General features: G+C 36.1%; 1 protein-coding gene and 2 pseudogenes across 1 annotated transcript; 2 read left to right on the forward strand and 1 right to left on the reverse strand.

Annotated features, from left to right (window-relative positions):
* Positions 1-1,034: 1,034 nt before the first annotated feature.
* Positions 1,035-4,040, forward strand: LOC130994073 (putative dynamin-related protein 4A; annotated as a pseudogene).
* On the forward strand, positions 3,740-14,731 carry LOC130995960 (DAR GTPase 2, mitochondrial-like). The gene is made up of 10 exons (XM_057921488.1): positions 3,740-4,124; positions 4,783-4,926; positions 5,009-5,056; positions 12,161-12,336; positions 12,541-12,642; positions 13,135-13,285; positions 13,415-13,485; positions 13,803-13,899; positions 14,156-14,346; positions 14,455-14,731. Exons 4-10 carry the CDS (start codon positions 12,169-12,171, stop codon positions 14,671-14,673), a joined length of 999 nt encoding a protein of 332 aa, XP_057777471.1. The 5' UTR covers positions 3,740-4,124; positions 4,783-4,926; positions 5,009-5,056; positions 12,161-12,168; the 3' UTR covers positions 14,674-14,731.
* On the reverse strand, positions 8,574-10,935 carry LOC130994074 (DAR GTPase 2, mitochondrial-like; annotated as a pseudogene).

Here is a 14,731-nt window from a genome sequence, read left to right on the forward strand (position 1 = left end):
TCGAAATGGGAAATCTTGCCAGCGTCACTTCTGCTCCGACGAGCGCCCCACCCCAACCAAATGCGCGACGTAACCGGAGCAGATCTGCAGCGGTGTAACTCGCAAATTAATCTATGAGGGTGAGAGAGAAAAGGACAGCCAGAATGCATTAGAATTAGGGTTTGCAGGAGGGAGAATTGTCTCCTTCTGCGATTTCTCATTTCTCTCACATCTCTCTTCATACTTCCTTCGCCTCTCATGGCGTCGCAACTACAGACAACGACGCTGGAATCCAATCGGAGAGGCGACGATTCAGCCGACGATTCATGGAAGCCGCATTCTTCCGCCGTCGGTGCTGCTGCTCATGGACTTTTCCTTGCTACGAAAGGCCGAAGACGAAGAATTGGGAGCAAATTTCGACATCAGAGAGCGAGCACCACGACAGCGGCAGCGAGCGAAGTTGGTGGAGTGACGGAGTGGAGGCGTTTAAGAAAGTGAGGGAATGGTCGGAGATGGTGGCGGGGCCGAAGTGGAAGACGTTTAGCTAGCGGTTCAACAGGGCGCCGCCACCGTGTTTGCTGCAAATCTGCTCCGGTTACGCCAGTAAAACTGGAAGAAACGATGTTTATAGGCCGTTTGGTTCGTGGGTTTAGTTGCACCTTTTTATCGGGAGTTCAGGGAGATTAACACGCCTTGACCGAGTATGGGGGGGTAAACGCTCTAGGGAGGTCGAGTTTAGAGACCAATCTGCACCTTCGCCCTATTAAAAAATCAGAGGTGGTCTGCCAAGCTCCATATGAGATGTACTTAGAACTAGTTTTGACTCCAAACAATATGATGTTCACAAGTTAGAAATGGTTTGTCAACCTCCAAGCGAGATGATGCTCATGACTTAATTTCAGCATTTTAAACTACAAATGAGATAATGCTTAGCACTCAATTCCAGTATTTCAAGCTCTAAACAAGTGATGCTTAGAACTCGGCTCCGATGTGTCAATTTCTGGGCCAGATGATGCTCACAAGTCAATTATGGTCTTCAAGTTTCACACGAGATAATGTTCACAAGTCAATTATGGTCTTACGAGCTGCAGTCTGCAGATGAGATGCTACTCACAAGTCAGTTCTTATCAATCAAGTTGCAAATGAGATGATGCCTAAAAGTTAGTTATATTCTTTCAAGTTCCAAATGATGATACTCGTAAGTCAAATGTCATATTTAAAGCTTCAAACAAGATTATGATTTGAAGTTTGACGTACAAAAGTCAAATTTGATATTTCGAGCTATAAACAAGATGATGCTCAAAATTTTTGTAAGGTTCGGATAAGATGATGTCCACATATAAAATGTGGTCTTATATTTTACCTATTAATACAAAAAAATTATACTCATATAAAATTAGTAAATTCTTTTTTATATACGATTAATAAGAAATACGATGTATCAATCCTCCATCATATGCTATATATTTACATATTTTTTGTTCTTCTTATTTTTCTAAAATCTCCAATCACAAATAAACTTTTTAGGAAAATTTATCAAATTAAAATTTATATAAAAGACAATCTATTTTAGCTCTCAACAAAAAATTAATATATAACTAATGAAAATTGCTGAAATTTTTATAATTTTAACTGTACCACTAATTAATTTTGATCAAATAAAATTAATTAAAAAGTATTTATATAAATATCATTTTATATGCTATGACTATAAAAATTGTACAATGATAACTGTAATGTAAAGTAGTTTTTCGTCGAATTTCGACGGGTTACACACTACTAGTTACTATAGTCCCTTATTCTCGAATCTCGATATCCATTATTCTTTTTTTTTTTCTAAGTGAGACCTTAGTTAAATATATTAAAGAATGGGTTAAGGTGCAGATAGGCCCCTGAAGTGTGAGCCCTTATAGCGATTTGCTCCTCTTACTCACTATGTGTGCAACTTACCCCCTAAACTTCAAAAAATCGCACATTTAAGCCCCTCTGACCTAACTCCGTCAGTCAACGTTAGTTAGTAATTTTTTATTTATTTTTTATTCTAATTGTGGGGCCCACCTTCCTTTCTTCTTCTTCTTCTTCTACCTTCACACCAATCTCATCAAAATATCCAAACACCATCGCAACCAAGCTGAAGAAGAGGACCAAGAATCATCTCCGGCGACGGCTCATGACGCCCCCATCGTTTCCCCCTACAACGCCCGGATCCGGCCACTGCTGGACACCGTAGACAAGCTGCGCCACCTCAAGATCATGCAGGAAGGCATCCAGCTCCCCATCATCGTCGTCGTCGGCGACCAGTCCTCCGGCAAATCCAGCATCCTCGAATCCCTCGCTGGCATCCGCCTCCCCCGCGGCGACGACATCTGCACCAGAGTCCCTCTCATCATGAGGCTCAAGAATCACCCGAGCCTCGAGCCTCAGCTCTCCCTCGAATTCAACGACAGAACCGTTCAAACCGACGAAGCCAACATCGTCGACGAGATCATGTACACCACTCAGGAAATCGCCGGCAAAGGGAAGAGGATCTCCAACACCCCCTTGACTCTCGTCGTCAAGAAGAAAGACTTTCCCGACCTCACCATGATCGATCTCCCCGGAATCACTTGGGTTCCAGTCAAGGGCCAGCCGGAGGATATCTTCGAACAGATCTCGAACAACATAATGAAGTACATTACGCTGGAGGAGAGCATAATTTTAAACGTTCTATCTGCCGGCGTCGATTTCCCGACATGTGAGTCGATTCAGATGTCGCAAAAAGTGGACAAAATAGGGCAGAGGACTCTCGCCGTTGTCACGAAAGCCGATAAGTCGCCGGAGGGGCTGCTCAAGAAGATCGTCGCAAACGATGTCAATATCGGCCTCGGCTACGTCTACGTCAGAAACCTCATCGGCGACGAGACTTATGAATAAGCGAGGGATGAAGAAGCCAACCTCTTCGACAATAATCTCTTGCTTTCGAGGAGAAGAAGAGGAAGGAGAATGCGGCAGCGGCGGAGAGAGCGACGGCGGTGGAGATGACGAGAGAGATGAATACGAGGGTGGCAGCAGCGGTTTTCCTGGGGGAGTGGGGGTGGGAGGCGGTGGATAAGAGGGCGGAGAAGCCATTAGTGTAAAGGTAGAAGAAGAAGAATAAATGAAGGTGGGCCCCACAATTAGAATTTAAAAAAAATAAAAAAAATTACTAACTAACGTTGACTAACGGAGTTAGGTCAGAGGGGCTTAAATGTGCGATTTTTTGAAGTTTAGGGGGTAAATTGCACACACAGTGAGTAAGGGGACCAAATCACTATAAGAGCTCACACTTCAGGAGCCTATTTGCACCTTAACCCTTAAAGAATTCATTTTTATAGGATCGGTCATAGTTTAAAAAAAATTGCTACTCAAACCATTATACCAAACTTAAACCCAATAACATTTTACTAATTTTAATACAAATTCATGTATGCTTAGTTGTATTCAAACAAAGCCAAATACACAAAAAAATAAGGTCTAAAATTGACTTACACAATCAAATTGACTAACTATTATCTTAAATGTCACACCCGTTAATTACAATACTAGTTTCACAATTTTCCATGATTACACAATTCAAAGATTCCGGCACAATTCACGACCCAAACGATAATAGTTCAATAAATAAAATGTTCAAGTCAATAGTTATTATAATAACTTTGGGCCCATAATAAAAAAATAAAACAAAATGGGAGCCCAACTAAAATGAAATGAAATGAGATGGCATAAAAACAAATAAAACCCTAATATCCCTAACTTGCGTTTCTTCCCAGACTTAGCGCCGCTTCTTCATCTTTTTCATTCTTCTTCAGTTTTTTTCGTGGTTCTTCTCATTTGCGCTGCACTCACCTCTGAATTTCCTATGCTTTCACTCTCATTCTCTGTCTCATCAGCAACTTCTCTGTCTTCTGCCGGTCGTCGTCCGCCTCCTTCTTGTTGCCGTCGCCCATTTGGCTTCACCTCGGAAACTCCTCAGCAGGCTGCGACTACTTTGCCCCACTCCGTCTCAGTGCGCAAGCTCAGCATTTGTCGTCGCCTCCGCCTAGCCAGTCAGCACAAGTAAACTCGAGAGGGAGTTTACATAGAGAAGAACTTTTCCAGACTTTGTGGTGTAGTTTCCAAATCATCTGGTATTTATAGGCTAAATTGATAGTAAATTGGCTCCAAGATATGATGAATTTGAATTTATGATCCTATTATTGGAGCCAAAAATGCACATCTTAGCAAGGTCCAGCAGACAAAACAAACAAAATTACCCTCTGGATAATTTGATGCGTGCACTGGCGGGAAATACATTCCCCCAAAAATCTGTGCTTTAATATTAGTATAGATAGATAGATAGATAGATAGATTAATATAATTTTTTTCAAGTACTCAGTTGATCAAATCCCCAAGAAACCATTGCATTTAATGATGAACTGCAACCTTTTTCAGGATCTTTTGAGAATAGTTTTATCTCTTGGCGATTCTTAAATTGTATTACAAAAGATTCCCTTAAAATTTTATCTGAAAATAACCTTATTAAAAAACTAATTTAGTTAAATCCTATCAAGCTTGCTACATGTCTCTAATACAAACTAAATTTAATGATTATGTGTCTTTATTTTCTATTTTTGTCATCGTCTCAAAATTAATATCTAATTCATTGCACTAATTGCTGAATGACACTAAGTGCAGACACTGAAATGTGATGATTATTTCCAAGCCGAGAATGGCCCTGGAGAGTTTGGTCACATTTCCTGTTTTTCTATAGATAGACTGACATTAATGGTTTGTTCTATTTGGCAGTAGATGAAGAGGCGGATCAATGAATGGAAAACTCAACTGGCGAAGTAGATAAACTTGGAGCTGAGTAGCCATAAATTCCAATTTTTATATGAAGTATGGGAGCTTTCATTGAGATATAATAATAGGTTATCAGAATACTTATAGGTATGATTAGCTGTTGATATTATCTTAAGTTTGTTTCTACTCTTATATCTTTTTTACTAAAATACATGTTGTCTTGTTTCAGGAACTTGACATTCTTGATTTTGTGAAGAGCTTAAAGAAGTTTGACAAAGTAAGTATACTAGTTAATATGAAGTTGTGTAAGTATTTATATATTCTCATATTTCTGAATTTTGATACTATTATATACGGTTAAGTTTTCATCTAAAGAGCTAATAATTGAAAAAACCTCAAATCATTAGAATTTAACACAAAAAACTGACTTCATGGAGTACATAATAGAACTTACGAAATTTGTCCCAATCTCCAAATAAGTTATAGTCCAAGACAAAAAATAAATCACCAAATCTTGCAACATCTATTCCTTCTCCTGCTTGATACAAACTTTGGCTTTTTTTTGTTGGCTTAGTGCATGAAAATTGGTCTATTAGACTTCTTTTAATGGATCCATCATCAATCCACTCAATCTCATCTTCAAGCTTTGATTGCGTAGGAATAGGAGTCTCTTCTCCAACTCTATCCATAACCTCATTCGGACTCTTCAATATAGGAAATGAATCAGATTGTTGCCTGTCCGAGTAGTTGGTAGAGTGCGTAGCAATAATTTTAGGATCCGCTGCTAGAGTTGAGACACTATATGCCTTATTAAATGCCCAACCTTCCCCAAAAGGAACCTTAATCTTGAACATAAATTTTTGTTGAAGTAGGGCATGTTGAATATCTTTTGGAACAGCAAACTCCTTTAAGATAAAAAAGAAAATGCACACATTAATACATCTTAACATGTATTTACGTAGAATATTACTTGTATTGGTTTTTGAAGTAAAAAGAAAATAAAAAATGTACCTCTATTCCTTCAACATTAACTTCTCCGGTTGATTTTCCTATCACTTTCTTACTCTCCCTATCCCATAATACAAAAGGTGAACTGCTAGAGTTGTCTGCAACATTTATTATCAACTTATACTTCATCGCTAAAGTTGCTGCAATACTTGCAATAGAATTGCTTCTCTAATTTCTCAAGTTTCCTAAAGCACTTTTTGCAAGATATATAAAGCCAACCCCTTTCTTCGTCAATGTTAACTACAGTACCACATATCCAAAAACTTCCACCGTGTTAATATAACACAAAGTATTTAACACATAAAATATTCAGTTTAGAGATATTGTTTGTCTTTAATTGTACCTCTGAATTCTCACAAAGGTCTTTTATGCTTGTCACGGTGACTCCAGCTTTATTCTCATCAATAACAGTTGAACTTATTGCTTGTGAAGTACTTGAAATAACTTGTGAAGTACTTGAAATAACCGTACTGCTTAAGCCGGAGTGAATAAGCCTTGAAATCAAACATGGTCAACAATCAGAATATATATATATATATATATATATATATACATATATGGCTACAGTGAAAACACTTATTAAAATATAAATATAAACGTTTTTTAATGTACGAATTTTATCCAACAATGTTACGAATTGTGAAAAATAAATTTTTGCTACCTTTGTGATTCGAACCCAGGACCACTAATTCATCCAACAAGGTTACTACGAATCAAACGTAGATCTTGATGATTTAAGGGCTGGAAATTAATTATATTTTATATTTTAAGAAGTGTTTTTATTTTAGCCATCCCCTGTATATATACACGTTAAAAGATGAATATGTCTTCAAACATTAAATGGTTTGACATCAAACAATTAGTTAAATGAAGCATACCTCTCCTTGAACTCATGTATGTCACGTATATCTTCGTTCAACAAAATTTTAGCAACTTGGTACCCATTTTGCACTTTTACAACACTTGTGAGTTTAAATAATAATAATAATAATAATAATAATAATAATAATGAAGTTGCAATATAGCCTAATAGATATTAGAAGCACAAAAAGTTAAATTCGATTAAGACTACTTATTATATTCTTAATAGAACATGTGAAATAGAATTTAACATGTTTCGAAAATTAAATAGTTATTTATCGCTAATAACATGTTCTGAAAATTAATAAAAGAAATTATATTATTATATTCTTAATACAACTTGTGAAATAGTTATTTATCTCTAAAAACATGTTCTCAAAATTGATAAAAGAAACTATATTCGAAACATAAGTAAAAGTACAATTGTCACTACACAATTTGAAAATAATTAAATAGCTATTTTTGTTATTTATCTCTAAAAACATGTTCTGAAAATTAATAGAAGAAATTATATTATTATATTCTTAATCACACTTTGTTTTTACTTATTTATCTCTAAAAACATGTTCTGAAAATTGATAAAAGAAACTATATTTGAAACATAAACAAAAGTAAGATTGTCATAGCACAAGTTGAAAATAATTAAATAGTTATTTATCTTCAAAAACATGTTCTGAAAATTAATAAAAGAAATTATATTATTATATTCTTAATAGAACTTCAGGGATTACATAATAAAACTCAGAATTTGTTTCAATCTCAAATTAAGTTATTTATCTCTAAAAACATTTTATGAAAATTGATAAAAGAAATTATATTTGAAACATAAATTGAAGTATGATTGTCACTACACAAGTTGAAAATAATTAAATAAGTAAAGCTATTGACTCAAACAAAATAAAGTTAAGTTCAAATTTTTAAGTGTCAACATTGTACTTACCTTGAAACATAGTTAGCCACAATAATGTTGACATCCATTTGACGTTCTTCATATTGTTTCATGAAAATATCAACATAATTCTCCCACAAAGTGCAAGACATTCTCTTTCCCCTTTGAACCAATATTATATAATATAGTAAGAACAATAATAGTTTAGTTTTAATAATAAAGAAATAACGACAAAAATGTACATAAATACTCACTCGGTATCTTCTATAATAAGATCCAATATGTTTTTTTCTTTACCATATCGAGTTGTCAGTTTTGTTGGATTAGGCCGGGAGGCAATTCTGCCTATAACATTTGCACATGTCATATTGATGGGACTAAGATTTTGTAGTGTATGTAAATATATGGAAAAAAATATAAAAATATTTTATCATTACCAATTGGAAGAGCATCTGCAATGTTTTCAGTGGCTTGAATATCATCAAATGACTTGAATGCATAAATGATATTAGGAAAAGTTGGATTAACTTCAAATCTCACTTCCGTGTTTACATAAAAAGTTGCTTTATATTTATTTGAAGTAACTCTAAACTTTGATAGTTTGATTGATTATGTGTAACACCGAAGTTACGTATAGCATAAAGTCCTCCTACTTGAAACTTAGAGATGAACTTAGATATTATAAGTTTTGGTGCTGTGAAATGGTATCTAGTTCCCTGCAATTTGAACATTTTAACATGTGTAAGCTCTCTTAAACGTTTAGGAGTGCTAAAAAATCTTATTGTAACAACTTTAATGTAATATAAACATTATCCTTCTTAAAATACTACAGTGACAATGACATTATGAATTTGCAACCATTTTTTGTTATTAGATTTGCTTCCAATTGGAAAATTTGAACTATTTGGATCAGAATGGATTAGAATGCAAGAGGGTTTTGAAAAGAAAAAAGAAAAACTGTATATGCTTTATGTTCTATATATAAACTAGTACATGTCTTTTGTTTGTATATGCTTCAAATAGATAAACAAAAATCTTACAAAGGAAGATGAAATACCTTCTGCAAAACCTCAAACTCTTCTTGAACTAAACAAGCTAGATCTTCTCCATCTTTCGTACAACCACCAAAAGATGAAATCGAGTCAAAGAGTGCGTCGTACATTATTGACAATAAAATCCTGCATGCGTTCAGGATCATCACAGTCATATCACACTGCACAAGTAAGTTGAGTGGCAACAACTAGCTAGCATTGGTAAGTGACGGCCTGTTTTTAGTTTGAACGTTAATGTGTACCCGAGTCTGATAAGTCAGATACTGCTTCTTCTGCTTTTTCCCTAGACTCAAACTACCATCACCAGTCAATGCCACTCCAGCTTCAGAGCTTGATAGCTTCGCCCATTTCTTGTACTCCTCACCTAGGTTAAGGATGTAGAGAAAATATTCTGCGAGATTTATTTCACCAGCCACACTATCTTTGATTGCTCCTGTAGTTTAGTAGCAAAAATCAGTGAAAGTGTCCAAGGAATATTCATATGAATGTGGTTGGTTAAAACAAACATTTATATGCTGTTTATATATGTTGCATATCTAATCTTCTTCTCTAACTTTGAAAGAAATAGAGGAAGGGTGATCATACCTGTTACAGCAAGCTTTAGAACATACCTCATCATTAATCACATCAGGAGGCAATACACTTAGGGTGTCGAGAACAAATATATTAGGGTGGCTAGCGATCTGAAATAGAAAGAAAGTTGAATCATCAAATGTCAGAAATCACATATTTGACCTATACGTGACATTGCTAGCAAAAAAAAATGTGAAGAATGAAAGAAGATTACCACATATCTGAATTTATGATTCCTATCATAGGTTGGATTAGGTAAAATTATACAATAAGTTATATATCCTAAACACCAACTTAATAATAGAGTGAAGTGAGCACACCAACCTTTTTAGGCAAACATAAGAAGTAACTCATTAAAGAAGACTCTTTGGAGGAAGATCCATTTAGAAACAACATAACAATGTAATAGGATAGAAGGTTAACCTTTAAACTGCTTATACTTTTTGTCTCCCCGGGCTGTGGATTCACTACAGAGTGTTTTAGCCTCCATTTCTCTTCAAATCAATGAAAACCACATGTATTAGAAGATCTCTTTGATAAAATGAGTAAACAAGTACAGAAAGAACTTTGGAATTGAAAGATCACAAAACAAAGTTGAGTTTCAACTCAAAGAAATAAGCACCTGCTGTAGAAATCCTTCCGACCTGATGCAAAGAGTTGGCTAATGCAGATTTCCCCACATTGGGAATACCGACTAACATTAAAGTTATTACATGCGCCCGATCATCATTCTTTTTTAATTCTCTAACTCTTGCTTGGAGGAAGGTCAATAACTGCATTTTTGTTAACTGATATCTATGATAACCAGTTTCGAGAGGTCTGCCATTTGAACATTGAACATTAAGTTTTAATAGAAAATTTCAACAGAGATTATGTCATCAACAAATAGAAATATAGAATAGTGACAGTTCTATTCAAACTTACTATGATACAAACCTACTAAAACTCCCAGTAATTCACTAGAACCTTTGCAAGTAATCAAATCTCATTGCATAAATATTGTATATTTACCTCCCTAATATTGTCCCTGTTATGTGAATTTACACCAAAAGCCATACATTTTTGTTTCTCAAAAAACCTCAACCATTCATGCGAAAGAGATTCGGAAACGAAAAGAAAACAACTCAAACCAAATATTCCATTATAATTTCAAAGTTGTGTGAAATCCAGATCAAAAATATCATTTACCTATACGTAAATTTTAACTTCTTCCCCATACTAAAACAACATATTTCCATAAACCTTAAAAAGCATGGTATTCTCGAAAAAGCAAAGCCAAAAAAAGAGATAAAATAAAATATCTTTGTTTGGGAGCGATCAGCAAGGTCCGCCTTATTCAGCACAATGATCCAGCAAGCGTAAGGAATCTTCCTCAATTGCAAATATTTCGATGATAATGGAATCTGAAACGAGAAACAAGGAGATATTAGCAAATATCAACTATGTTTCATTACTCATGGAACTTGTATTCGCAGTCATTTCATAAAAGCATCTCATTTCACAAAGATGTCTCCGGCAAAACCAGCAGTAAAACAACTTTGATGAATAAGAACAAATATTGAGGCATTTCGGCAAACATGCTATAGGCATGCACCGGCAAAACGTACCGGGGCATCTCTCACTTCGAGAATAAGATCGACGAGTGGATGCGCTCTTTTATGGCGCGAGCAGCGACCGCCATATCAGGAGTGTACCACCACTCGGAGCCTCTGCTTTTCGCCACCTTTTCACTAATTTTCCAATGGCTCCAAATACATGCTCTCTTGTCGCCATTGGCGTGACTACTGTCGATCAGTTATGGCGAATCGAAATTTCGGTTACTCAAAACCCAAATATGCCTAATTTCAATAATCGTTCCCGAATCGTTTGGGATGATCGGTTGCTAATAACCGATGTGGCTATTTGGGTATAAAAATCACGTCATGATTTTGCAGCATCACTAAAATAGGACAAAATTTTGAACCAATCATGTGAGCTGAAAAAAGGTGAAAAATTAAACAATGAAAGAGTGCTTTCAAATTCCAGTTCATAATTCTAAAAGTAATGCACAAAATTCCAGTTCATAATTTCAGAAGTAGCACAATACAATTGACCAAGAGAAATTTAAGTTCATAATTCCAGAAGTAGTCGACAAAATTTCAGTTCATAAATATCACAAAAAACTTAAATTTGAAGATGGAAAAAGAGAGTTTACCGTGTGCGTAAGTTGCGAGCGGCGGCTCGTGGCGGAGCGGCGAAGACTAGAAAGAGTCTGGCGATTTGCGAGGTCGCGTTGGAGGGCAGCGACACGGAGTACATGCGGCGTCGTCGCCGACGAGAGATGAGAGATAGAGGGGTAGAGCGGTAGTTTAGCAGCGGGAGTCTGGGAGTTCTTCCAATCACAAAATTAGAAATTAGAAATTACAAAATTAGAAATATTTCTAATTCTGCAATTGGAAGAACTTCCAGACCCCCGTTGCTGAACTACCGCCCTACCTCCTTTATCTCATCTCTTGTCAGCGACACCGCCGCAAGTCCCCCGTGCCGCTGCCCTCCTGCGCGACCTCGTAAATCGCCAAACTTCGGTCTTCGCCACGAGCCGCCGCTCGCAACTCACGCACATGGTAAGCTCTCTCTTTCATTCTTCAATTGTAAGTTTTTTGTGATATTTATGAACTGGAATTTGTCGACTACTTTTGGAATTATGAACTGAAATTTCTCTTTGTCAGTCGTATTGTGCTATTTCTGGAATTTTGTGCATTACTTTTAGAATTATGAACTGGAATTTGAAAGCACTATTTCATTGTTCAATTTTTCACATTTTTTCAGCTCACATGATTGGTTCAAAATTTTCTTGTCCTATTTTAGTGATGCTGGGAATCATGACGTAATTTTTATACCCAAATAACCGCATCAGTTATTGGGCAATCGATCATCCCAAACGATTCGGGAACGATTATTGAAATTGGGCATATTTGGGTAACCGAAATTTGGGTTCGCCATAACTGATCGACAACAGTCACGCCAATGGCGGCAAGAGAGCGTGTATTTGGAGCCATTGGAAAATCAGTGAAGGCGGTGGCGAAAAGCAGAGGCTCCGAGTGGTGGTACACTCCTGATATGGCGGCCGCTGCCCGCGCCATAGAAGAGCGCATCCCACTCGTCGATCTTATTCTCGAAGTGAGAGATGCCCGGGTACGTTTTGCCAGTGCATGCCTATAGCATGTTTGCCGAAATGCCTCAATATTTGTTCTTATTCATCAAAGTTGTTTTACTACTGGTTTTGCCGGAGACATTTTTGTGAAATGAGATGCTTTTATGAAATGACTGCGAGTACAAGTTCCATGAGTAATGAAACAAAGTTGATATTTGCTTATATCTCCTTGTTTCTCGTTTCAGATTCCATTATCATCGGAATATTTGCAATTGAGGAAGATTCCTTCTGCTTGCCGAATCATTGTGCTGAATAAGGCGGACCTTGCTGATTGCTCCCAAACAAAGGTATTTTATCTCTTTTTTTGGCTTTGCTCTTCGAAAATACCATGCTTTTTATGGAAATATGTTGTTTTAGTATGGGGAAGAAGTTAAAATTTACGTATAGGTAAATGATGTTTTTGATCTAGACTTCACACAACTTTGAAATTATAATGGAATATTTGGTCTAAGTTGTTTTCTTTTCGTTTTCGAATCTCTTTCGTATTTGAGAAACAAAAATGTATGGCTTTTGGTGTAAATTCACATAACATGGACAATATTAGGGAGGTAAATATACAATATTTATGCAATGAGATTTGATTACTTGCAAATGTTTTAGTGAATTACTGGGAATTTTAGTAGGTTTGTATCATAGTAAGTTTGAATAGAACTGTCACTATTCTATATTTCTATTAGTTTGATGACATGATCTCTGTTGAAATTTTCTATTAAAACTTAATGTTCAAATGGCAGTCCTCTCGAAACTGGTTGTCATAGATATCATTTAACAAACCGCAGTTTTTGACCTTTCTCCAAGCAAGAGTTAGAGAATTAAAAAAGAAGGATGATCGGATGCATCTAATAACTTTAATGTTAGTCGGTATTCTCAATGTGAGGAAATCTGCATTAGCCAACTCTTTGCATCAGGTAGGAAGGATTTATGCAGCAGGTGCTTATTTCTTTTAGTTGAAACTCAACTTTGCTTTGTGATCTTTCAATTCCAAAGTTCTTTTGTGTACTTGTTTACTCATTTTATCAAAGAGATCTTCTAATACATGTGGTTTTCATTGATTTGAAGAGAAAGGGAGGCTAAAACACTCTGTAGTGACTCCACAGCCCGGGGAGACAAAAAGTATATGCAGTTTAAAGGTTAACCTTCTATCCCGTTACATTGTTATGCTGTTTCTAAATGGATCTTCCTCCAAAGAGTCATCTTTAATGAGTTACTTCTTATGTTTGCCTAAAAGATTGGTGTGTTCACTTCACTCTATTATTAAGCTGGTGTTTATGATATATATAACTTACTGTATAATTTTTACCTAATCCTACCTATGATAGGAATCATAAATTCAGATATATGGTAATTTTTCTTTCATTCTTCACATTTTTTTTTTGCTAGCAATGTCACGTGTAGGTCAAATATGTGATTTCTGACATGTGATGATTCAACTTTCTTTCTATTGCAGATTGCTAGCCACCCTAATATATTTGTTCTCGACACCCCAAGTGTATTGCCTCCTGACGTGATTGATGATGAGGTCTGTTCTAAACTTGTTGTAACAGGTATGATCACACTTCCTCTATTTCTTTCAAAGTTAGAGAAGAAGATTAGATATGCGACTGCTTGCCCATCCCAAGAGAGAGACAGAGAGGTATAGGACAGCGCACTTGAACATAAAAGAACAAAAATAAGAAAGAGAAGTGGAGACCAGAAGAATATGCAACATATATAAATAGCATATACATGTTTGTTTTAACCAACCTCATTCATATGAATATTCCTTGGATACTTTCACTGATTTTTGCTACTAAACTATAGGAGCAATCAAAGATAGTGTGGCTGGTGAAATAAATCTCGCAGAATATTTTCTCTCCATCCTTAACCTTGGTGAGGAGTACAAGAAATGGGCGAAGCTATCAAGCTCTGAAGCTGGAGTGGCATTGACTGGTGATGGTAGTTTGAGTCTGGGGAAAAAGCAGAAGAAGCTGTATCCGACTGATCACACTCAGGTACACATTAACGTTCAGACTAAAAACAGACCGTCACTTAGCAACGCTGGTGCCACTCAACTTACTTGTGCAGTGTGATCTGACTGTGATGATCTTGAACGCATGCAGGATTTCATTGTCAACAATGTACGACGCACACTTTTTGACTCGGTTTCATCGTTTGGTGGTTGTACGGAAGATGGAGAAGATCTAGCTCGTCTAATTCAAGGAGAGTTTGAGGTTTTGCAGAAGGTATTTCATCTTCCTTTAGAAATAAAAGAATGTAATTATAGTCGAGTAGCTATCAAGTTGCTTACTCTGTACCGCATCGGAAGGTTGGGTCATTAGATCATGTTCCATGTAATTAATGATTTGTATACATATTAATTAGATAACTTCTTTGTTA

The sequence above is a fragment of the Salvia miltiorrhiza genome, chromosome 7 (genome assembly GCF_028751815.1).
Source record: "Salvia miltiorrhiza cultivar Shanhuang (shh) chromosome 7, IMPLAD_Smil_shh, whole genome shotgun sequence".
Taxonomy (NCBI): Eukaryota; Viridiplantae; Streptophyta; class Magnoliopsida; order Lamiales; family Lamiaceae; genus Salvia; species Salvia miltiorrhiza.

What these genes read in the sequence shown, in the direction of transcription:
- LOC130995960 (XM_057921488.1), top strand. Translation starts at nt 12,169, where the DNA reads ATGGCGGCAAGAGAGCGTGTATTTGGAGCCATTGGAAAATCAGTGAAG. An exon ending in AGGAAGGATTTATGCAGCAG is followed by an intron (nt 13,286 to 13,414) that starts GTGCTTATTTCT and finishes ATTGATTTGAAG; the next exon opens with AGAAAGGGAGGCTAAAACAC. An exon ending in TTCTAAACTTGTTGTAACAG is followed by an intron (nt 13,900 to 14,155) that starts GTATGATCACAC and finishes ACTAAACTATAG; the next exon opens with GAGCAATCAAAGATAGTGTG.